The sequence below is a fragment of the Stomoxys calcitrans genome, chromosome 3, assembly GCF_963082655.1.
Source record: "Stomoxys calcitrans chromosome 3, idStoCalc2.1, whole genome shotgun sequence".
In the NCBI taxonomy this organism is placed as follows: Eukaryota; Metazoa; Arthropoda; class Insecta; order Diptera; family Muscidae; genus Stomoxys; species Stomoxys calcitrans.
The window spans coordinates 25,544,358-25,570,409 of NC_081554.1; the positions used below are offsets into that span (position 1 = coordinate 25,544,358).

At 40.2% G+C, this 26,052-nt stretch overlaps 3 protein-coding genes across 8 annotated transcripts in view; 1 reads left to right on the plus strand and 2 right to left on the minus strand.

Annotated features, from left to right (window-relative positions):
• Positions 1-428: 428 nt before the first annotated feature.
• On the minus strand, positions 429-1,229 carry LOC106084886 (uncharacterized). The gene has a single exon (XM_013248833.2). It carries the CDS (start codon positions 1,140-1,142, stop codon positions 774-776), a length of 369 nt encoding a protein of 122 aa, XP_013104287.1. The 5' UTR covers positions 1,143-1,229; the 3' UTR covers positions 429-773.
• Positions 1,230-6,923: 5,694 nt separating this feature from the next.
• LOC106084899 (pyruvate kinase-like) lies at positions 6,924-12,422 on the plus strand. Its single transcript, XM_013248861.2, has 2 exons — positions 6,924-8,364; positions 12,003-12,422. The coding sequence occupies exons 1-2, from the start codon at positions 6,996-6,998 to the stop codon at positions 12,248-12,250; spliced, it is 1,617 nt and encodes a 538-aa protein (XP_013104315.2). The 5' UTR covers positions 6,924-6,995; the 3' UTR covers positions 12,251-12,422.
• LOC106084898 (probable phosphorylase b kinase regulatory subunit beta) overlaps positions 12,362-26,052 on the minus strand; it is a 32,207-nt gene continuing 18,516 nt past the window's right edge. For all 6 annotated transcript variants that reach the window (XM_013248860.2, XM_013248859.2, XM_013248857.2 and 3 more), the window contains 7 exons: positions 21,691-22,120; positions 21,484-21,626; positions 20,959-21,426; positions 18,917-19,065; positions 18,246-18,518; positions 18,097-18,172; positions 12,362-13,010 (listed from right to left, as the gene is read on the minus strand). In XM_013248860.2, the coding sequence (XP_013104314.1) occupies positions 12,828-13,010; positions 18,097-18,172; positions 18,246-18,518; positions 18,917-19,065; positions 20,959-21,426; positions 21,484-21,626; positions 21,691-22,120 (1,722 nt within the window). In that variant the 3' untranslated portion in view covers positions 12,362-12,827. The remainder of the gene's footprint in view (positions 13,011-18,096; positions 18,173-18,245; positions 18,519-18,916; positions 19,066-20,958; positions 21,427-21,483; positions 21,627-21,690; positions 22,121-26,052) is intronic.

Consider the following 26,052-nt stretch of genomic DNA (forward strand, 5'->3'; position numbering starts at 1 on the left):
TATCCATGATTTTATAGATTTCACATTTATCACAACGTTAAGACAGCAGGCTGAAGTCGTAGATGGATTATATCGGAATTTTCTCTTGAGAAAGCATCTAAATATATGTACCGATCTTTCGATTGGATTCGATGAAATGGACCAAGTTTGGATCACTTTTTTAATCTCCCATATTGTTCGTCCAAATTCGATGCAATTTAATATTGTGGATCACAACTTTTTTCCCGTATTGTTTTTCATGGTGAATCTGATAAAAAAAATCTGATTTTCATAATATTCGGGATGTTGAACACACAAGTAGTAGTATGTTCGTCAACCCTGTCATTTGTCATCACAAAGCTCGAAGAGATGCTTGGTATTATTCATGCCTTTCTCCATTTTTCAATAAAAACTCCTTTTTTTAATCAGTAAATTTCAAGATGACTAAATATTTTCATTTATTTATTTCGAACAAGCAATATTTCACAGACATATATTTTTTAAAATTAAATTAATTTTCGTGTATTTTTCTCATTTAAAGCAAGGATTCCTTTGACATTTAGGCAATATGTAAAAAAGTTTTGTTTCCATAATAAAAACACATTCGTCCTTAAAACATAATAACTATAATAAAACATTGTTCCACTGTTCCACCAAATGCAAACAATCTTCTTCTTCAAATGCAATGTCATAGTAAGTGACACAAATAGCCCTCAGCAAGGACAATTCACACCACTGTCCTTGTGGGCGAAACAAAAGCAAAACCTCATGTTTTCTCCAACATTTCATTGCAATTACGTTATTCTTGTTGAACAATTGCGATAGTAGGCAAACTTTTGTGCTTTCTCTTCGCTCTCGTTATCCACATCCTGACATTGGTAACGTACATCGGGATAAACTTCTTCCCATTCTGGTTGCCGGCGGCTCAGAACCTGACCATTCGAATGTCTTCGTTGTTTGTTGGCAGCCGCCGATGCCGACGAACTGCAGCCCAAGCGATCCTGGGCAGGCAATGGATTATTGAGCATATGCGTAACACTTTTCGATAGACGTGCTGAATGTATGCGATTATAGCCGGAGCAGGCTGGCTTGTAACGTTCCCATTTGGAGGATAATCTTTCCATTTCGTTAGACATCCATTTTTGTACAGCAGTATTAACCATAACGACGCAGTTGTGTTTTTTTTCTCTCTGTATTGTGGCGAAGGCGAAACGAACTTAATAATGACTGGAGGAAAACTAATTTGCTTGCAGCCATGTCACAAAGTTTTTATAGATTTTCCAACGTTTCCAATTTTCTTGTGTGGTAAGTTTTCTATGTGTATGAGAGAGTGTGTATGTGGGTGGATGGTTTCCTTGGCAAGTGTTATCGCCGACAGCATTATGTAAAATGGATTAGTTTTGGTTTTGAGTGAAAAAAATGTTTGTTGCGCCTCTTTTTTATACCCTCCACCATGGGATGGGGGTATACTAATTTCGTCATTCTCTCTGTAACACCTCGAAATATGCGTCTAAGACCCCACAAAGTATATATATTCTTGATCTTCATGACATTCTAAGTCGATCTAGCCCAGTCCGTCCGTCCGTCTGTCTGTCGAAAGCACGCTAACTTTCGAAGGAGAAAAGCTAAGCGCTTGAAATTTTGCACAAATACTTTTTATTAGTGTAAGTCGGATGGGATTGTAAATGGGCCAAATTAGTTCACGTTTTGATATAGCTGCCATATAAACCGATCTTGGGTCTTGACTTTTTGAGCCTCTAGAGGGCGCAATTTTCGTCCGATTTGACTGAAATTTTGCACACTGTGTTTTGGTGTCACTTTCAACAATTGTAATAAATATGGTTCAAATCGGTACATAACCTGGTGTAGCTGCCATAAAAACTGATCTGGGGTCTTGACTTCTTCAGCTTTTAGAGGGCGCCATTCTTATCCGATTTGGCTGCAATGTTGCATGAAGTGTTTTGGTATTACTTCCAACAACTTGGCTAAGCATAGTCTAAATCGGTTCATAACCTGATATAGCTGCCATATAAACCGATCTTGGGTCTTGACTTCTTGAGCCTCTAGAGGGCGCAATTCTCATCCGATTTGGCTGAAATTTTGTATGAGGTGTTTTGTTATAATTCCCAACAACTGCCCTTAGCATTGCTCAAATCGGTATATAACCTAGTACTGCTGCCATATAAACCGATCTGAAATATTGCCTCTAGAGGGCGCAATTCTTATCCGATTTGGCACAAATTTTGTACAAAGGCTTCTCTCATGACCTTCAACATACGTGTCTAATATGGTCTGAATGGATCCATAGCTTGAAACAGCTCCCATATAAACCAATCTCCTGATTTTGCTTCTTGAGCCCCTACAAGGGGACTCAATGCTCTGCAATGTTCAGCATTCATATCATTTATGGTCCGAGTCAGACTATAACTTCATATAGCTCCACTAACATAACAGTTCCAATTCATTATTCTTTACATGCCTTAAAAGAGATACCGCGCAAAAAACTCGACAAATGAGATCCATTTTGGTGGAGGGTATATAAGATTCAGCATGGCCGAACTTAGCACGCTCTTACTTGTTTTTGTTTTTCATCGTTTAATCGATTTGTTTTGCATTGCTGGCATTGTGATAGACGATAGTTAGGGTAGGGCTATGCGGTCAGTGCGGTTTACCACATTATTTTAGTTAATGAAAAATAACATTGACCAGCCAGGTTTACAAGGCGAATGTAATCATTTGAAGAAAAACGACATCAACAAGTTGGTTATAACACCGTTAAGATTATTATTTAATCGCAAAAGTGTTGGGAAATGAATAAACCTTTAAAATAGCTGGGAAAAATCGTAATAGGCCAATGAAATTGAACACTTGTTTTGAAATGTCTTTTAGAAGTCATAACAAAAAGACAATCCTTAACCCACAAGGTATATTTGGAACATAGCCATTAGCAATATATTATTGTCTCTGAAAGAAAAAGGGGTAAAAGTGGTCGCGTATGCCGATGATGTGGCAATTGCGGTTAGGGGAAAGTTTTCCAGCACAAATTGCTAATTTTGCCCATGAACATTCCACTAAGGATCAGGGGCAAACTTCTCACATATCAATGAGTGCAGTCCGATTCAAGTTTAAGCGCAATGTAAAGGTCCTCTTTTCTATAGCCGAGTCCGAACGGCGTGCCGCAGTTCGACACCTCTTTGGAGAGAAGTTTTACATGGCATGGTACCTCACAAATGTAGTCAGCATTAGGAAGGAAAAACCAGCGCTGAAAATTTGTTCTGATGGTCTCGCCAGGATTCGAACCCAGGCATTCCCAGCACTCTAAGAGATATACTTTAGGAAGCTCTACGTGCAACAGCAAAGTGGGCTACCGAAAATAGTCTAGGTATGAATCCGAACAAGACAGAAGTAGTTCCCTTCATCAGGAGATACAAGTTGCCTACAGTGGAACCTGTCTCCTTGGGTGGAGAGAATGTTCCATTTACAGAAAGCGCAAAATAACTAGGTGATTTGCTGGATAGGAAATTGAACTTCAATTCCAATATTTTGGAAAGGGCAAGAAAGGCCACTCTTGCCCTATACACTTGCAAATGAGCCATTGGCAAAAGTTGGGGGTTTAGACCGCGTTTTATACATTTGGTATACACTGCAGTTGTCAGACCCATAATGCTATATGGTGTTGTGGTCTGGGGGACGGCGCTTCAAAAGTCCACCTACTGCTCAATACTTAACCGGAACCAATGGATGGCTTGTTTGTGCATCACAGCCGCACTGAGGACGACACCATCTGATGCACTAAATTTAATGCTACATCTTATGCCTCTAGACATTGTGGCTACCCAAAGTGAAGCCACCACTGCCGCGAGGTTAAGCAAGCTTTCTCATTGGTCATGTGGTGGCTACAGATACTGCGTTATCCTTGATACAATATCCGATGTTCCAGGCAGTGTGGATTACACCCTATCTGAGCCGCTTTTTGATAAAAATTACTGTATCACTAATCCTGATAGAACCGATGGGAACTACGATATCCCTGGTAACAGAAGTTACATAGACTTCTATACGGATGGTTCCAAACTAAACGACCAGGTGGACTTTGGGGTGTACTCTAAAGATCTAGAAAAGGTTACCCAACCACTGCAGTGTGTATCAAACAGAGATCCTTGCAATTAAGGAAGTGGTGGAATGGCTAAGATATAATGTCAGTACGACGATGGAATAAATATCTTTTCGGACAGCCAATTAAATCCCTGGAGAACGTATTTCTGAACACAAAAACCGCCCTCGACTATCGCAGATCTCTCAACCGGTAAACTTATCAATGAGTCTACTTCTCTTCCTTCTGGGTGTAACAAACAAATGTTCTAAGTTATAATATCCTGTACCACAGTAGTGGTGGAGGGTTTAAAAACGAGTGCAAGTTTTTACAGTAGTTACACCCTACACATCAGCGTCTGTTGCTAGCGTCGGATCTTGGAGCCAGAGGCTGGCGACATCGAGGGATACATGTGCGATCCCGCAAAACCCTTGCGGTTGGGGCGCTGGGCCGGTAACCCGCCCCGGAAAACTATAAGAATCACTCTGAGAAACAACAAGTAAAAGTGTGCTAAGTTCAGCCGGGCCGAATTTTATATACCCTCCACCATTGATCGCATTTGTCGAGTTCTTTCCCGGTATCTCTTTTTAGACAAACTACGGATAAAAGAAGAATTGCTATGCTCATTGAATTGAGTGTTGGAGACCACAGTAGAAGTCTATGTGTAAAATTTCAGCCAAATCAAATAAGAATTGGGCCTTTTAGGAGCTCAAGAAGTAAAATAGGGAGATCGGTTTATAGGTGAGCTATATCAGGCTGAAGACCGATTCAGACCATATTTGACACGTATATTGAAGGTCATGGGAGAAGCCGTTGTACAAAATTTCACCCAAATCAGATAATAATTGCGCCCTATAGAGGCTCAAGAAGTCAAGATCCCAAATCGGTTTAAATGACAGGTATATCAGGTTATAGACCGATTTCAACCGTACTTAGTAAAGTTGTTGGAAGTCATAACAAATCACGACATGCAAAATTTCAGTCAAATCGGATAGGAATTGCGCCCTCTGGAGGCTCAAGAAGTCAAGACCCTAGATCGGTTTATATGACAGCTATATCAGGTTATGGACCGATTTAAACCGTACTTGGTACAGTTATTAGACTTCATAACGAAACACATCATGCACAATTTCAGTCAAATTGGATATGAATTGCGTCCTCTAGTGGCTCAAGAAGTCAAGATCCCAGATCGGTTTATATGACAGCTATATCAAAACATGGACCGATATGGCCCATTTACAATCCCAACTGACCTACACTAATAAGAAGTATTTGTGAAAAATTTCAAGCGGATAGCTTTACTCCTTCGATAGTTAGCGTGCTTTCGACAGACAGACGGGCGGACGGACGGACATGGCTAGATCGACTTAAAATATCATGACGATCAAGAATATATATACATTATGGGGTCTAAGACGAATATTTCGAGGAGTTACAAACAGAATGACGAAATTAGTATACCCCATCCTATGGTGGAGGGTATACAAGAATAATTAAAACGGACTCCCCTAACATTGACGACCCACGCAAACGAAAAAAGGACAATGATTTGCGGATATGCACCTGGAATATCCGCACTCTTTATAGAGAAGGTGCAGTATATGCGCTGGCGGATGTACTGGAGAAGTACAAGGCAGATATTATCGACTTACAGGAAGTACGATGAACCGGGAATTGGGTCGCAACAACAAAAACAAACGGTGACGAACTATACTATAGCTGCCAAAACACGAGGTATGAATTTGGCTGTGTATTTGTGGTTAGTCGGAGACTAAAACACCTTGTCTCAAGCTTTACTTCGCATAACAGACAAATTTTTTAACATCAACCTTATTTGTGCCCATGCCCCGGTGAAATACAAGGACGAGCAGACCAAGAATATGTTCTACGAGAGCCTAGAGAGAGAATACGACGCCATAATAATAAAATTTTTCAGGGACATTTGAATGCGAAGATAGGAAAGGAAAACATCTTTGGTCCAACAGTCGGGAAGTTTAGCCTCCACGAGATAACGTCCGATAATGGGTTGAGGCTAGTAGATTTGGTTGTCAACAGCACCGATCCGATAATCGATCCGTGGAGCGAATATAAATTCGGATCATTACCTTGTTGCAGCAAACGTTCGCACCCGCTTGAGCATGGCGAGGAAAGTACGATCTGACACTGCACGGAAGCTGGACATTGAAAAGCTACAAATACAACGGATGGCAACGGCATATTCCACTCGACTAACCCAACTGCTTGATAAAAGCACTCCTTGTTCCGATGATATAATGGAACACATTTTTTTTACCCGATGTGTCGCCTTTTTCGGCGTATTGCTTGACAGATTTTCTCAAAATTTTTCACAATGCCTTCTTTTATGACTTTTGCGTGTTGATTTTGATTGAAATCGGCTTTCTTTAAATAAAATGTTTCCAAAAACAAAATGTCAATAAAATTTTTTTTAAAGCCTAAAATTGTGATAAAATTTTTTCCAAACCCAAAATTTCAATGAATCTTTTTCCAATCACAAAATTTCAATAAAGTTTTGTTAAACAAGATTTTAGAAAATTTTTTTAACATTTTTTAAGACAAATTTTTAATAAAATATTTTATTTTTCAAAAATTAAGGAAAAATGTCAGTGACAAAGAGTCATCTGAAGAATTTGTTAAAGGTTTTTGCCACAAACATTCACAATGACTATTATATTAAAAAGTCGCAAATTCAGGACCAACGTTCTACAGTGCAGGGAAATGTAGCACAGTTACAATGAGAGTAGTACTTCCCCAATGAAACAGATTTGTTTGTCGCTAAGGTATTCCAAACGTTTTATTTTTTTTGCGTGTAATAAATACTTCAAAAATTATTGTTTAGTTTTACACTTTTTAGCAACAATTTCCGTAATAAAAAATTTTCTGTGTTCAAAAAAAAAAATCAAAAATGGACTCTACCCACGTTTCTAAGCCTACATGCCAGCTTAACTTTACAGAACCGGCTTCCCAACAACGTTTGACTACTATTATAGCCACAATATCCCAAGCCTCCCAAAATTTGGAGATACTAAAGAAAATGATATATGCAGGAATGAGAATAGCTCGCTTGAACTGTTCCCAGGATAGCCAAGAGTCGCATGCGAAAACCATCAACTTGCTAAGAGAGGCATGCGATCAATGCTCCCAACAGCTGGGATACACCATTCAAATTGCCTTAGCATTGGAAACTAAAGGCCGGGAAATACGAACTGGCTTCCTAGCTGCGGGGCCCAATACGGAAATCGAATTAAAAGCAAATGACAGTATACGCCTGACCACAAATTCCTATATGATAGACAAGGGCAACAAAGACTCCATCTATGTGGACTACGAGAATATACTCGATATTCTGTTGCCTGGGAACGTGGTCTTTATTAATGATGGGGCTTTGAAACTGGAAGTAAAGAAATTGGGAGCTAATTACCTAACATGTCATGTGTTGCAAGGGGGCATGCTGGGTTCCCACCAAAAGGTTATTCTTGCAGGTGTCAAAGTCGATTTGCCTGTAGTTTCAGAAAAAGATCTCAGTGATATAAAATTCGCTGTGGCACACAATGTAGACATGGTGTTTGCTTCCTCAATGCGTAATGTCGAGAATGTGCAGGAAATACGTTCCCTATTGGGTGAGAGGGCTAAAGACATAAAACTCCTGGCCAAATGTGACAGTCTAGAGGGTCTGGAAAATATCGAAGATTTAGCCTCAGCAGCAGATGGAATTTTATTGGATCGCATTGATATTGGCATGGAGATACCTGCAGCAAAAATATTTTTAGCCCAAAAGGCCATTGCCACATTATGCAATCGCTTAGGCAAACCTTTTGTTATAGCTTCCCAACTATTGGCCTCAATGCGTCATAAATCCCAGCCCTCAAGAACAGAGGTTGCCGATTTAGGCAATGCCATACTAGATGGAGTCGATTGTGTTGTGCTATCAGCAGAAACGGCAGTTGGTAAATATCCAGTGGAATGTGTTGCGGCAATGGATGGAATTATACGTGAATTTGAAATGGCTTTGCCCTATACGAAAGGAAGAAGTAGTGAAGTTTTGTTAAAGAGTCCTGCCATTATTGATGCTGTCCATACCTTAAGCATAAGTGCGGTGGAGGCTGCAAAAACCACCATGGCCACAGCAATTGTGGTTTTAACCACTTCCGGCAGATCGGCTTACTTGTTGGCACATTATCGTCCTAGTTGTCCCATATTGGCAGTGACGCGATGTTCTCGCACCTTTAGACAGTGCTATTTACATAGAGGAGTGATACCAGTACTTTACAAAGGTGAGTACGTTATTTTCTATGCGATGGGAAGGAGACTTAAGACACTTTAGTTGGCACATACTGTTTGGTTTCCTTCTGTAGCCGAATTACTTCATTCTGGTTAGGCGATCTACACAAAAATATCGTCAAACAGTGGGAAGGAAAAAAATTAGTGGAAATAACCCTGCCATTTTTGAATTTTATATGGTTATAGCTGAGGTGTTAATCAAAGTTTGTGCAATATTTTAGAGCCCTAAAATACCCGGGCTCCCGTTGGTGGGCCTTTCAAAATTGGTCACCTTGACATTTATGGTCCGATTTCCAAAATAACAAAAACTTTTCCGCGGCGATCGGACCAATTAGCCAAAACGAGCTTGCTCATCTTGTCGAGGATTGCTACCTCCAAGCGTCTCTGTGCATAGGCTGGGATGAAATGCACCACATGCGAAGGGGTTTCTCTCATTACTGGCCTTTTTATGACCCGATTTTGAAATTTGGTGCAGTGAGGTTTGTTACGTTAGCACACCTAACAAGTGTGGAGAGGGCCACTTTGGTGTTTTCTAATAATTCCGTTCCCACCTCCATTGTGGTTCATCCTGAAAACCTGCACAACCTCGTTGAAGATAAAGTAATCAAAAATTATGGGATTTCTGGTATGGTTTCCACTGATATGGTGGAATGCCATAGGGAAGAGGACGCGTGCGAGAGAGTTCGAGACGGTCCAGAGACTAGCCTGCGTTGGGATCACAGGGGCACTGAGATCCGCATAGCAGGCAGGCCTGGAGGCGATGCTGGATATGCAGCCAATTGGCGTCCATATTTGGATCTGCGCCGCCAGGGTCGCGCTTAGGCTAAGGTAGCTCGGCATGCTGAAGGAGGATGGTTGCGGCCACAGTTCAATTCTGGATGTTATGGATGCGGAGGGTAGACTGAGGAGGATCTCCGACTACCTGGCACCAGTGCCGACTGGAGTGAGAGCATTCACGAGTCGATTTCTTGAGAGGGACGAAAGGAGGGCGAATGGTGTTCTTGAGGAGGATGAGACCTCAATCTACACAGATGGCTCCAAGATGGAGTCAGGGACTGGATTGGGTGTCTACTCTGATGCACTCAATATCAGTATGTCTTTCAGACAGCCGGACGAGTGTACGGTCTTTCAGGCAGAGGTCTGTGCCATTGCAGTGTCTGCAAGAGAAATTCTGATAAAGAATTTAATCGAGAGCGGTAAATTTCTTATCAGAATTTCTCTTGCAAAAACTTCTCCACAAAGAGGTGTAGCCCTGCGGCACGCCGTTCGGACTTGGCTATAAAAAGGAGGCCCCTTATCATAGAGCTCAAAGAGCTTCAATCGGACAGCACTCATGGATATGCGAGAAGTTTGCCCCTGTTCCTTAATTGAATGTTCATGGGCAGATTTGCATTTGCAATTATGACCCTAAGCTATATCTCAAAAACAAATGCTGTTGGCGTAAAACTGTTGCTAGATTTGAAAATAAGGCGCAAATTTGAGTTAGAAAAAAAAAACTAAAATCAGAAGATTCAAAAGTCGATTTGACCTGTGCTATCTATTTCGGAAAAAATTTCCAATAAATTAAATTTCGAAGAAATTTTTATTCAAAATCCACCATATTTCTATTAAAATCAAATTTCACAATTTTTTTGTTTCTCTTTCGAGACAATCTCAATGATCGGTGATGCAAATGGAAAAGGAAAGCCAAAGATAGCAACACACACCAACCACAATGGGACGCGTGTCGTCTTTGGTTAGAAGACTTTTCAACAAAGTAGGTATATTGTATTTGAATCGTATTAATAGTGAAAACGTATCTATGATACAATTACCACATTAACCACACTCGACAACCCTGTCTATTAGCTGTACTTTTCCCAATGCATGTATTTTTATGTAATGACAGACATTCTTTCTGTGACAAATTACACTTTTTCCGTACTACACATGATTTTTGTGCATCTGTTTGAAGTTGTATTGATGGCTTCGAACGCTAAGACAACGACAATGGCTCTCACTGTTGCTCCGTGTGTCCAGGTTCGAATCCTGGCCGGGCTCTACCGAATTTTTAATTTTTCAAACAAAAATTGTAAAATTTAATGATCTTCGCCATAACAAAAAACTTGAAAAATTAAAATCAAATTTCTATGAATTTTAAGCTTCAATACTATATTTTTTATACCCTCCACCATAGGTATACTAATGTCGTCATTGTGTTTGCTACTTCTCGTAATATTTCTCTAAGACCCCTTAAAGTATTTATATTCTAAATCGTCATGATATTTTAAGTCGATCCAGCCATGTCTGTCCGTCCGTCTGTTTGCTAAGCACGCTAACTTTCGAAGGAGTAAAGTTAACCGCTTGAAATTTTGCACAAATACTTCTTATTAGTGTAGGTCGGTTGGGATTGTAAATGGGTCTATAACCTGATATAGCTGTCATATAAACCGATCTGAGGTCTGGACTTCTTGAGCCTCCAGAGGGCGCAATTCCTATCCGATTTGACTGAAATTTTGCATGTCGTGATTTGTTATGACTTCCAAAAACTGTGCTATGTATGGTTCAAATCGGTTCATGTTTTGATATAGCCGCCATATAAACCGATCTGGGATCTTGACTTCTTGAGCCTCTAGAGGGCGCAATTCTTATCCGATTTGGGTAAAATTTAGCATGACGTGTTTTGTTATAACTTTCAACAACTGTGCCAAATATGGTTCAAATCTGTCTATAACCTAATATAGCTGCCCTATTAATCGATCTGGGATCTTGACTTCTTGAGCCTCCAAAGGGCGCAATTCCTATCCGATTTGACTGAAATTTTGCATGTCGCAATTTGTTATGACTTCCAACAACTGCGCTAAGTATGGTTGAAGTCGGTTCATAACCAGATATAGCTGTCATATAAACCGATCTGGGGTCTTGACTTCTTGAGCCTCCACAGGGCGCAATTCCTATCCGATTTGACTGAAATTTTTCATGTCGTGATTTGTTATGACTTCCAACAACTGCACTAAGTGCGGTTGAAATCGGTCTATAACCTGATATAGCTGTCATATAAACCGATCTGGGGTCTTGACTTTTTGAGCCTCTAGAGGGCGCAATTCTTATCCGATTTGGGTAAAATTAAGCATCACGTGTTTTGTTTATGACTTTCAACAACTGTGCCAAATATGGTTCAAATCTGTCTATAACCTGATATAACTGCCGATCTGGGATCTTGAGCCTCTAGAGGGCGCAATTATTATCCAGTTTGACTGAAATTTTGTACAACGGCTTCTCCCATGACCTTCAACATACGTGTCAAATATGTTCTGAAGCGGTCTATAGCCTGATACAACTTCCATATAATCCGTATTTTACTTCTTGAGCCCCTAAAGGCCGCAATTCTTATTCGAATTGGCTGAATGACTTCTACTATGGTCTCCAACATTAAATTCAATTTTTGTCTGAATCGGACCATAACTTGATCTCCAGTAGCATAGCAATTCTTTCCTTTTATCCTTTATTTGCCTAAAAAGAGATACCGAAAAAAAACTCGACAATTGCGATCGATGGTGGAGGGTATATAAGATTCGGCCCGGCCCAACCAAGCACACTTTTACTTGTTTTTTTATATATTCATTCATTTCATGATTTCCTTATTTTTTAGACAAACCAAATACTAATTGGATGGAAAATGTGGATGCCCGTATACAATATGCTTTGAATATAGGAAAGAGCATGCAAATTATTAATACAGGTGATACGGTGTTGATAATGTCACCTTGGAAGGAAGGAGCAGGTTTTGCCAATAATTTAAGGGCGGTTTATGCTTTCTTCGAAGAAGATAAAATGGACTATATGCTTAAAACCGATGGGATGTCTACAAACAAACGTTCACATTCGCTAAAAAGATAAATATAAGAGTTCATAGAGCAAGGTTTATACTTTACCTCTCCTGGAAAGATAAAGAATATCAACACAAAAAATTTTATTTTCCCCATAAGGCTTAACAAAAAAACTTTGAAATTTTTCTAGTTTTATAAATTTGTAAATAAAATTTTATTTGAGTTTAATATTTTTTTTTTAAGTTGTCTCAACTTTTATTGCTAAACATTGACACTTGAATGAATCGGGGGGTTTTGGTGCATGGTGTAGTATGTAAATTGGTTCGAGTAAAGTGAGTTTCGAGTTTGGATTTCTTTTTTCAAATAATTACTAGCCTTAAGGAACTACAAAAAAGCTAAAAAAATAATTTAGAAAAATAATCACAAATTAAAAAAAAAAATCAACGAAAAATGGCAGAGAGTTTTGTAATGTCATGTAACGAATAACAAAATTGAATGAACAAATTTAGAATCATTTGAACAAATAATGGCATGTTGATGGGGAAAATTAATGGATTGATTGATGAAGGAAACAAACAATATTCGAAAAACAGTGGATTTTTTTCTATGCTTTTTCTTTACATTATTACCACTAACTCTAATAGAAACTAAGAAACTTTACAAGTTTCATCATGCATGTTGTCACCATTGAAGTCATCATCTTCTGTTGAAAAGGCTCCGCCTTGTAAGACTTTATTTACAGCAGCTCTGGCCAAATAGCCTGCTGTTACATTGTAACCCAATGCATAGAAAGGTGTCATGTCATTTTTATGATCCTGTATGTTGTTGTCCTAGTAGAAGAAAAGAGATATTCGGTAAACAATTAAAAATTTGAGAAGATATCTTAGTCTAGCTTAGGTTGAAGAAGAGGGCGCTGATTGTTGTGCATTTTATATACCAAAATGTAAAACCGAAGAAATCTATGCCAAGTATTCGGTGCTGCTCAAAAAATGTCTAATATTTCTCCATTCAATGCCACTAAGTTGGCTCAAGTCTGGCACGTATTCTGTGCTGCTCTAAAAATGTCTAATCTTTCTCTATTCAATGCCACTAAGTTGGCTCAAGTCTGGCACCGTTTTCTCCGGAATCTGTTAGCTGCGATAGTTGCCCATGCAAATGCAAATTTGCCCATGAAGGAACAGGGACAAACTTCTGAGAGCTGTCCGATTCAAGTTGAAGGTCAATCATAAGGGGCTTCCTTTATATAGTCGAGTTCAAACGGTGTGCCGCAATGCGACACCTCTTTGGGATGGCATAGTACCTCACAAATACGCCAGCATTAGGAGGGGATAACCACCGGTGAAAAAAAATTTTCTGATGTTCTCACTAGGAATCAAACCCAGACGTTCAGCGTCATAGGCGGCCATGCTTACCTTTGCTCTACGGTGACCTACGCGATAGACGCGCATAAACATAGAAAATGTTCCCATGTCTCGTCGTCTTTTCCACACGCCCTACACACGCTGTCACTTGGTGCACCTATTCTACATAAGTGCGGCCTTAATCCTATACGTCACGTAATGATACCGAAAGACATACTGACCTCCTTCCAATCAGTAATAGTCTTGCGTTCTTACGATCCAAATGCGGCCATAGGATATCCGAGGTCCTATCGACCGATTCACTACTCCACAGTGCCATATGGGCGCTCGTCAGTCAAGCTTTTACCTCTGGCTGCGTCGCCCCGAAAGGCTTCAGGTTAACCAAATTTATTAACGTGAGTCTTCTGGCCATTACAGCAAAGCTTTCTGCTCTCTTATTTCCCCCTTACTCTGATATGGCCCGGCGTTATCTCCTTCTTCATTCCAATATCGTGACCTTACTGTTCTGGTTGTTATAGCCGTAATGGCCAGAGGTCCCATTTTGGCCTACATAGAGCCCAGCATTTGTGAACCTTTTCACTATGCTTCTGTTTGTGACACTTCCAGTTCAGTCTCCTTTCCAAGATCAATTCCAAATATTACACCTTGTCGGGTATTATATGGTTCTATTGAGCAAACGTGGTTTACCTTCACCTCACTCGTAAACAGGCAGATAAAATCTTCTCTGATGTAGACTCTGGTTCTCAGACGTATTCGATTTTCAAGATGCTTTCGATCTACCTGCGAATCCCACCGTAGCGCAGAGGGCTCGAATTCTGGCAAGAAGATTAGAAAAAAATGTCAGGGGTGGTTATCACCTCCTAATGCTGGCAACATTTGTGAGGAACTATGATATTTGAAAAAATGCCATTCATGTTAAAACGACTACCCAAAAAGGTGTCGCACGCCGTTCGGACTCTGCTATAAAAGAGAGTCCCCTTATCATTGAGCTTAAACTTGAATCGGACAGCATTCATTGATATGTGAGAAATTTACGCCTGTTTCTTAATGGAATGTTCGTGGGAAAATTTTCAATTTTACATGATTCGGATTCTAACCACTTAGAAGAATTACAACACTGTCTGCATAGCCGACGGGTTTAAATTCCTAATGGAATCCCAATCCCATGGCAGCCGGTTGTGCGTACCGGATTGACCCGATGGCGTCCTTTGTCGGCAAGGCTGTACAACACACTGCTACAACAACAACAAATTCCTCTTCAGTCAGAATCCGTAGTGGGCTATTTATTGTTGTTGTTGTAGCAGGGAGGCCACCGTAGCGCAGAGGTTAACATGTCCGCCTATGACGCGGAACGCCTGAGTTCGAATCCTGGCGAGTCCATCAGAAAAAATTTTCAGCGGTGGTTTTCCCCTCCTAATGCTGGCAACATTTGTGAGGTACTATGCCATGTAAAACTTCTCTCCAAAGAGGTGTCGCACAGCGGCACGCCGTTCAGACTCTGCTTTAAAAAGGAGGCCCCTTATCATAGAGCTTAAACTTGAATCGGACTGCACTCATTAATATGTGAGAAGTTTGCCCCTGTTCTTTAGTGGATGTTCATGGCAAAATTTGCATTTTTGGTTGTAGCAGTGTGTTGTACACTGAGGCGGCATCCCTTGCCGATGAAAGACTCAATCGGGCCAATCCGGTATGTACAACCGTCTGCCATGGGTTTGGGCTATTTATAGTGGTCACCTAAAGCGGTGGAGATAAATACTTATAATCTATACACAACCTCATGCAGGGAGGCCTCTACCGATCCCCCTTTGACATAGGCATGCTGCCTGTTTTTGAGCAAATCGCTGTGTATTGAACTTTTTGTCATGGTATCCACTGTAAGCTCAAGGTTTTGAGTAGAAAGAACGTAAACCCTGTAGACCTATAGGTCCTTGGTCTTGAATAACTTACCAGGCTTGGGTGTAAACACCAGCCTTGCCTCCTTCCTGGCAGTCGGAATATATGTGAATTCTCGGCCAAGTACCGGCTGGATGTGGCGGCAGGTAGTCTGCTTCCTTCTGCAGTAGTGTCGGAAACATTCCAACAGGTTATGGTGACTTAAATTCCGACCACCAACTATTCCAAAATACTTAGCGTTCCCCCGGCACGGAGAGTCTCGAGAGGGGCGGGTGGCTCCGGCTCTCGCTTAAACATTGAATGCCTTTAATGCTCGATACGACAAGACGAGATATTGGCGCCTTTAAATAACCAATGGTCGTCATGGTTCCGTGTAGATCGGAACGAACTTGCTCACTCATAAGAACTTGAAGAGGATCGCCACCGTCGCATGCGAATGTGGCTACAGTAGGATGCAGACCTGCCAGAAGGCTGCTCTAGAAACTACAACAACTCAGCTTCTCTGCTCCCATGTATACCACTTAAACTCCTTTCTAAGACCACGACATTCGAGATGTGTGTCCCTCTTCTAATCAGAGATCACGTCTTCTGTTTCTATGTCTAGTCAATCGAAAAATGTCTAACAAAACTTGTTAAGTGTAAGAAGAGAAAGGAAATCCTCCCACATGATTCTATTCGAAATTCTAATGGAATTATAACCAGGTTTAAGTTGTGGAATCACTCGACCCATTTTTCAAGCATCGGTTACAACTATAATGGTTAAAGACAAGATAAGGCCCCGGCACGGGATAGCTAAAGTACCACACAGACTGGAACTTTGAAGTCCAATCTGTGGGGTTTACTTCGTTTTTTACGAGAAGCTTAGCTGGGACCTCCCGGGCGCGTCCACAGGTTGCTCACCCACAGGATCGCCTCTCTACTCTACATTAAATTATGGTACCAAAACAACAACAAATTATGACTGTGGTTAGACACTCTACTACTGGTATGTAAAGTTGCTTAACAATCAGCATATACAATTCTACAAGGAACGAAAGCGAATGCTTCTCAATTATTTCAGGGTTTGGGTTATAGTAAACCTTATAGGCTGTTCCAGTCAGCCTTCATACGTTTTTGAATGGGAAGTTCTGAAAATAGAGAGGATTCTGGCGAAATAGGTTTCATCGAATGACATGACGGACTACCGTGTAAATCTATTTAAAAGTTCAGACGATTCGATGGAGATATCTCATGAGATTCTATAATTACTCATGTTCCGTGTACGACGGATCTCAAAAATGTTCACAATTTCATCGAAATCGAATGACAAATCCGCATTTTATGGGTCCAAGACCTAAAATTTTTGTTGTAGTAGTTTGTTGTGTTCTATCTTTGTCGGCTTGATTCTGTTGAGTGTCCAGACCCAGGAACTCTGCGACTTAGATGGGGTGTGTTCACAGGGATCTGGGCCTGAGTCGAGTGGGTCTGGCTGGGCAGTTAAACAGGTGACGTGTATCGTGTGGTCCCTGGTTACAATCCTTGCCGGAAAGTAATTGAGCCAGAACTACTTTGGTTTGCCGGGGAAGGTCAATTTCTTCAAGTGCAATGGGAGGTGGTCGTTCTTCAAGGACTACTTTTACCTGGTAGCTATTTACCCCATCTGCTACCGTGTCTGCATGAATGTTGTCTAGACATGCTTAAATTGTAAAAGTAGTATAAAGGGTGATTTTTTTGAGGTTAGGATTTTCATGCATTAGTATTTGACAGATCACGTGGGATTTCAGACATGGTGTCAAAGAGAAAGATGCTCAGTATGCTTTGACATTTCATCATGAATAGACTTACTAACGAGCAACGCTTGCAAATCATTGAATTTTATTACCAAAATTAGTGTTCGGTTCGAAATGTGTTCATTCACCGTAACGTTGCGTCCAACAGCATCTTTGAAAAAATACGGTCCAATGATTCCACCAGCGTACAAACCACACCAAACAGTGCATTTTTCGGGATGCATGGGCAGTTCTTGAACGGCTTCTGGTTGCTCTTCACTCCAAATGCGGCAATTTTGCTTATTTACGTAGCCATTCAACCAGAAATGAGCCTCATCGCTGAACAAAATTTGAACACATTTCGAACCGAACACTGATTTTGGTAATAAAATTCAATGATTTGCAAGCGTTGCTCGTTAGTAAGTCTATTCATGATGAAATGTCAAAGCATACTGAGCATCTTTCTCTTTGACACCATGTCTGAAATCCCACGTGATCTGTCAAATACTAATGCATGAAAATCCTAACCTCAAAAAATCACCCTTTATATGACATCGATTTATATTCAAATATGATCCGATATGGGCCGTATTAGACATGGGTGTCTAGGGGTTAAAAAATACACTGATACAAGTTTTAGAAAAATCGGATAATAACTGCGCCTTTTATAAGCTCAGGACCCTAAATCGGGTGTTAGTTCTATACGACAGCAATATCCAAATATTTTCCTGTGCAAATATCTCAATATTTAAATTTTAAAATGGTGTAACATGATTACAACTGACGGCGGCTAGACAGACGAACAGATAGTTTGTGGCGTCCAAAAAGGATTTTTCGATGTGTTACAAACGGAATGAGAAAACAAATGCAGTCTCCATTCTATGGTGGTAGGTATAACAAACTTTTTTACTCACCTTACAATACATTATGAAAGCTTCCATAACAATTTCATCCAAATTCAAAGATTGCTTAAAATGCAATTCGGGATTCCTGTTAAAGAAAATTGAAAATAATTGCCAAAAAACCAAAACCTTTAAACACACTTATGTACACTACCACTTACCTATTCAATATGGTTGCAATGATGCACAATAATTCCACTGTTATTTGTCTTCTTTCTGGTCTCTCTATACATATCAATGTCTCCTCGACCAAAAGTGAAAAGTTCAATTCACCCCGACTCATGTTGATTAAGGTCGGCGTGGCGGGCAACAAGTGACCTTGTGTTGATATACCCAAAGGTGTGCGCATTAGAATTTCCCATATCATATTGTAGAAATGTTTGGGTACACGACACAGACACCCTTCCAATTGTCTTCGCTGCAGTGTCGTTAGTCTGTTGGTAAATAATGGGTAAATAATTTCATGTGAAGGTTATGGGAAGGTAAAATATTATGTGTGAAATAAAAATGAAAAAAGAAGAGAAATGAACAAAACTACAAGGGATAATCCTTACAACTAGTAGAATACATGGTGCTTAGCAATGAAATATTATTACATAGCGACTTGGAAAAACAAACATAGCTTTAACAATACAAAATTATTGCAAAGGTTAGGGGAGGCATAGGGGAAAACATGACCAAACAAAAAACATTTCTTATTCAACAATACTTTTTTGGAATTTTTTGAAGGTTCAAGAAATTTGTTAACAAATTTTGTCCAATATAACTCAAGATGTGAAATTCATATGTTGCCTGTTGTATAACTAACCTACTTACAACTATTTAAACTTACCTTTCTTCTGCGGCCCACTCACTAACGGTTAACACCTTTTGCAATAATATGCGCACTTGATAGGGAGAAAGATTTTCTAAATCTATGGACTCTTGTCCAGATATTTGTAAATAAATACGCATAGCTTCCAGGACCCAGCCAATACGGATCTAAAAAAATAATAACAGAAAAAATTAGAGAACATGAGAACATAAAACAGAAGTAACAAAGCTAAATGTGAAAATTTTCCGATGATAAATCGGCCTTTTATGTGCCCAAGAGGTTTTTTTGGGTGATCCGACTTTATACACCTACATCCAAGTACAATTAGTTCAGATAAGGTTCAGACCAATTTGCAGATCCAAATTTCGAAAATTGGTTAATAAATGCGCCATGCATGCCCAAAACTGAACCAATATGCACTATACTCGGCAAAAATATCGAAGGGTATACCAAAAGAGAAACGAATGCATCCTGAACTTTAAATTGAAATATCGGTCTATATGGCAACAATATCGAAATATGGTCTAAATATGGATTATACACAGCACAGATACGAGGGGCTTAATTAAGAACACTCATTATTCCAAACTTCAATTCGATATAAGATTCCTTTTCTACTTTCAAATATATATCACTTGAGTCTCATATTTTCATAATTTATCCATATATATTTTCGGCGGGTTTCGTGGATAGGCGGTCTCCCGAGGCCTCCATTCAAAGTTTGGATACCACATTTTTGTTTTTTAGTTTTTATAAGTTATCAAAAAAAAAATTCGCTGAAATCGCCCCATCGATCTCCGAGATGCGTTTTTGAAAATTAAGGTAAGGGCGAGGGTGGGCCCTCCTTCCGATAGCAAAATTTTTATTACCCCAGTTTACCCACGAAAAGAAAAGAGCCTAACACAACTGACTGTCCCAAATTTCGGCGAAATCAGACAATAAATGCGCCTTTTATAGGGCCAAGACTTAAAATCGAGAGATCGGGCTATATGGCAGCTAAATTCAAATCTTGATTGATCTAGGCCAAATTGCAGAAATATATCGAGGGGATTTACTTAACTCACTGTCCCAAATTTCGGCGACATCAGACAATAAATGCGCCTTGAGGGGTCCAAAACCTTAAATCGAGAGATCGATCTATATGGCAGCTATATCCAAAACTGGACCGATCTGTGCCATATTGCAGAAGAATATCGAAGGCCTTAACTTAACTCACTGTCCCGAATTTCGGCGACATCAGACAATAAATGCGCCTTTACGGGCCCAAAACCTAAAATCGAGAGATCGGTCTGTATGACAGCTATATCCAAATCCGGACCCATCTGGGCCAAATTGAGGAAGGATGTCGAAGGGAATAACACAACTCACTGTCCCAAATATTGGCAAAATCGGACAATAAATGTGGCTTTTATGGGCCTAAGACCCTAACTCGGCGGATCGGTCTATATGGTAGCCATATCCAAATCTGGATGGATCTGGGCCAAATTGAGGAAGGATGTCGAAGGGCCTAACACAACTCACTGTCTCAAATTTTGGCAAAATCGGATAATAAATGTGGCTTTTATGCGCCTAAGACCCTAAATCGGCTGATCGGATGATATAGTCCGATATCTTCCGAATTTAATCTGCTTATGGACAAAAAAAAGAATCTGTGCAAAGTTTCAGCTCCATATCTCCATTTTTTAAGACTGTAGCGTGATTTCAACTGACAAACGGACAGACGGACGGACATGGCTAGATCGTCTTAGATTTATACGCTGATCAAGGGTCGCTTTTTTTACGCTTTATAGGGTCGGAAATGGATATTTCGATATTGTTTAACTTATGCGCGTTGCTTTTGTGTGATTTGTTTGCAGAGTTGCATTTTTAATGCGCGCGCCTTGTATGTAACTCCACCTTAAGAGTGGGCTAACTTATTGTGACAGACCCGAGCGTGCGTTTCTCAGTCTCACTCAAACAATACAAACCTAACTAATTGAACTTTTTTTACAACCATGTTAGCGCGCAGCACACTCCTCCGCATAGTTTGTAACTCTAACTTTAGTTTATCATAAACTTACCTTCAAAATACCACGAAACATTGATGGATTGGTTGCTATTAAACGTCCACAATACAAGACAACTTCCTGTTGCAATACAGCTTGTACCACATTATAGGGCTGTACAGATTTATACATAACATCTTTGATTTCAGCCGGTGTCATGGGTTTATCGAACACAGTTTCCTTTTGCCCTATAACACCTACAGTCAACTCTTTGCCATTGACCAATACCGTAGTGATAAAGGGACTTATAGAGTCTACTATATGATGCAAAAGCGAAGAGCAATAACGCACAGCACGCCAATAGCGCAAAGAACCAGCACGATGGTAAAGTTGCTGCAAAGCCTGCGTTACTGACAAGCCATTCACCTCGAATCCAGGACCCTCTCGATTGAGAATAATACCCCATAATTGGCAAAGACAATAGATGGATTCAGTTCTGCGCAAGGCCTCGATTATTTCATGAGTGGGCTTGTGTTGATAGTGCTAAATAAAAGAGTGTGAATACAGATCTCTAAATTGAAGCATTTTTCAGAAACTTACATCCACCGAAATCTTTTCTTCGCTATATGTTAGGGCCTTGGGAACATCTGTTAGTGATTGATAACCTATATACTCATGATTGATTTGAGCAAACGCATTTTCCTTATCCGACAAATCGCTTTGATTCATAAAATCCAAATGTTCTGCGGAACAGAAAAAAGTTATTAAAAATTTGTCAAATTGCCCATTGGTTATCTATCTACTTACCCATGCAAGAACTGCTTATCAAATTTTGTAATCTACCAATGCGTACCTTCATTCCATCACAATAGCCCTTCTTCAGCATGGCCAATAAATCCAACATTTCCTTAAACTGAGGATCTCTCATATGTTCCTCGCGTATCAGTAAACACACCGTAGGCCTACCAGACAAACGCCAATATTTGCCTACAAATTGTAGTTCAGTTTTTATATCATCTATGAGCAGGGCCATATCTCGATACAAATAGAAATCAGATACTTCGAAGATTAAGGGATAACAAAGCACAGTCATGCCGCACACACGATAAACTTTGCTAGTGCCCAAGGAACCAACAGGGCGAGGTGGACGTCCAGATAGGCCCACTTTGTTGTTGACACCCAAATGCTGATAGACTTTGATGAGCTCGGTTGATGACCAAATTTGCACGGGTTCCACCTGGGAAAGGGAAAAAGCAATAGATTAGTGAGTGAAGAATAACAACCACATTAAGTCCTTCCTTACACCCCTAGTACGATTCACTGTTCCAAATTTCATTAAAATCGGGTAGTGGATGTGCCTATAAAGGACTCGAAATTACTCATTGTTCCCAATTTCTGCGAAATCTGATCAAAAATACATATTTTATGTGCATAATCAGGAGATCGGTTTGGGACTATAACCAAATGTAGTCCGATCTGAACTATACCCGGTACAGATGTCAATGGGCCTCAACTCACTGCGCCAAATTTTAGCGGTTAATAGTTATAATTTTTATGGGGTTATGACCTTTAATCGGTATTGACGGCAGCTTATACACAAATGCAGTTCGATTTGAACGTAAATGGATATTTCGGAGTGACGAAATGCATTACCCCCTTGGGTGGGATCTACTAAGCAAATAGATAATTTTGTATTAAAGACACCAACGCAACTACCTGATGACCAGGACACCACACCTCCAGATGGCACGGGACCCAACACATTCTAACAGCCTATCTCATGATGCGGAGATGTTCTGTGCATTTCCCCACAAATCTCGACGTCATATGATCTCAGGGTGCTTTCAGCCGCCGCCTGACTATCACATAGATCATGAGTGTCTAGCAGGGTAACCGCTATTGCCTCGAATTCGTGACTGAAACCTGTGAGAACGCGAATACCTCCGCCCTAAAAAACACTAGACCCTTAAAGCTGACTATGTGGCTACTTTATTCCTAAGAAATCACAAAGACCCCTGTCCGTGTATTTTGATTTTGCAAACAAAACTTCCTCGCCTAGAAAACGACGTTGAAATCGGCAATGAAGAAGTGTGTTATATGGATGTTCTTTGTCGTATGGCTCATATCTTGCAACTTTGCTGCACCTGTAGTCCTGAACTGAATCAAAGAGTTTCTTACCTCTTCTGGGCACTGATTTCTGATTTCTTAGTCTGAGGACAATATTTTTATATCCCATGATCTTTAGATACTCCTTGCATATTTCTATAAGTCTCGACGTCACACGACTCGAGGCCAGAGACTTCATCGCCGCCTGATTGCCAACATCCTGCGTTCAAAATGCAAAAAATCCTTCAAGCGTCTGCATGACAACTAAACCCATATCAGTATCCCGAGGTCATGTTTCCTCAGCAACACTAAAAGAGATGTCCTCCTCCTAGAGATATTAGGCTACAGAGAAAAGTTCACGTCCATTAGCAAACCACTCCTGGACCGCTCGTAGCCAACCTCATTATCTCCCACTCTCAGATAGACCGGAGACCATAGACTCAGTTCACAACCATTCGCATTTATCGAAAAACCAGTTAAATCTACCAAAGTATCTACACACCTCCACCTTGTGCTAGTTCCCAGACCATCAGGAAAGGCGACAAACGACATTGCCGAAGTGCTGCCGAAGAGATGATTTTTGCTCGAGTTTAGAGCTTATACACGGGGTGCCTGAACCAACCTTTAAAAAAAGGTTTAACACCGGAAAAATTATTTGAGATTCTGAAACTTCAACGTTCATAGACGAGAAAAAAAATCTGTTGACAGATTTTGAAATAAATCCACTTTGAAATTCTTATGAAATCAATAAATATCCACATCTTTCTAAAAAAAAAACAATGTCAAATTTGTAAATGAAAATTTTTCACCTACAACTTTGCAGCACTTGCAGTCTTGAACTTAATAGGGGGTTTCTGAACTGTGAGGGGTGCCAGGTGTGGGGTTACTGATTGCCTGCGTCTAAGGACAATGCTTTCATACCATATGATACTGAGAGGCTCCTTGCATCAACCCACAGACTCCACGCCAAACGCCTCAAGGCCAGAGTTTTTATCGCCATCTAACACAAATCACGATCGTCCAGTAAGTCAAGCGATCCTACCTGGAAATCGATTTAAGAACGCCATATCCCTCATTATGTCTACATGACGCCCCAATTCCTAAGGACTCAATAAAGGACATCGGCCTGGTGTCTCCGTCCAGCTTGAATTCGTCCGTGTATTTTTGGTGACCTTGGAGCACTAAACGTTAACCTTAAATCTGCACCGCTGCGGTGCTCTGCACCTTCTCGGCCAAATTGAAGCCAGCCTTAAGAGAAAATCGGTCTGTAGCAGTAAACCTCAAATGTACCTTTCCCGAGTCTAAGCCTCCATCTCCTACTGGTCAAGTTACGATAGTGATAGATTTCATTAAATCCCCTCTCAAGGACAGTCTTAGGACAATATTCTGTGCATTTAACAAACAAAGACAAAAGCCCCTCCTAATCCGACATTTATGAGGTACTATACCATGCATAGAAGCCATATAAAAACATCTTTACAAAAAAGGTGACGCACTGCAGCACGCCGTTCAGACTCGGCTATAAAAAGGAGGTCTCTCATCCTTAAGCTAAAACTTGAATCAGACAGCACTCATTGATATGTAACAAGTTTGCAAATGCTCCACAATGGAATGTTCACGGGCAAATATACATTTGATCAAAGTCTCAACCCAGCGCTTTTCCCTGCACCCTTTCGATCATTCATCGGAGACTCTCTATACCCAGAGCTCAATGCCGGACCATACACCTATAAGTCAGAATCAGTTGAACTTCAGCAGTAATCATCCAGTGTACCATACCCACCCGCAGCCCCCAAATCTGTTGAGTTACGAATGTAGAGAAGCGCATGAAACACCATTTTGACTCTATTTTAAATGTTTTTTGTGCAATTCAAATTTTTGTCAAGTACAACACCCATGTATTTAAGCACGCGTGATATAAGCAGCTCAAGCCTGGATTTTAATCCAATAATTTGTTCACGAACATTAATTCCACTAGGGAACAGAGAAGAGACTACTCTTATATTTATGAGTGCTTTTATATTCTAGTTTTAGCTCAATGCAAAGGCGTCCTCTTTATAACGGTGGCCAAATGGAGTATCGATGAGCCTTTTAAGAAATCAAAAATTCCACCCACATTAGTGAGGGGACAACCGCCGCGAAAAAAAATTTTGAAAAAATCAATCCCCTAACCAGGATTTGAACCAAATAGTGGAATTCTGTAAAGTGTTTTAACAAATTTCGTTTAGTTAAAATGCGATAACAGAAAAGTTTACGAATTTGGTATTTAGTTTATTTAAATCAGCTGTTTTCACTAACGAATAGAAAATTTTCATCTAAATGACGGAAAATTATTTGGCGTTTACTTTAACGACGAGAAATAAAAGTCATTAATTACAGTGGTTTTTGGATTGACAATTCCGATACCTCTGCACAATTAATTAATGAGTGCGGTAGCGTGCTTTCGTCATAAAGGGTGATTTTTTTGAGGTTAGGATTTTCATGCATTAGTATTTGACAGATCACGTGGGATTTCAGACATGGTGTCAAAGAGAAAGATGCTCAGTATGCTTTGACATTTCATCATGAATAGACTTACTAACGAGCAACGCTTGCAAATCATTGAATTTTATTACCAAAATCAGTGTTCGGTTCGAAATGTGTTCATTCACCGTAACGTTGCGTCCAACAGCATCTTTGAAAAAATACGGTCCAATGATTCCACCAGCGTACAAACCACACCAAACAGTGCATTTTTCGGGATGCATGGGCAGTTCTTGAACGGCTTCTGGTTGCTCTTCACTCCAAATGCGGCAATTTTGCTTATTTATGTAGCCATTCAACCAGAAATGAGCCTCATCGCTGAACAAAATTTGTCAAAATTTGAACACATTTCGAACCGAACACTGATTTTGGTAATAAAATTCAATGATTTGCAAGCGTTGCTCGTTAGTAAGTCTATTCATGATGAAATGTCAAAGCATACTGAGCATCTTTCTCTTTGACACCATGTCTGAAATCCCACGTGATCTGTCAAATACTAATGCATGAAAATCCTAACCTCAAAAAAATCACCCTTTATAA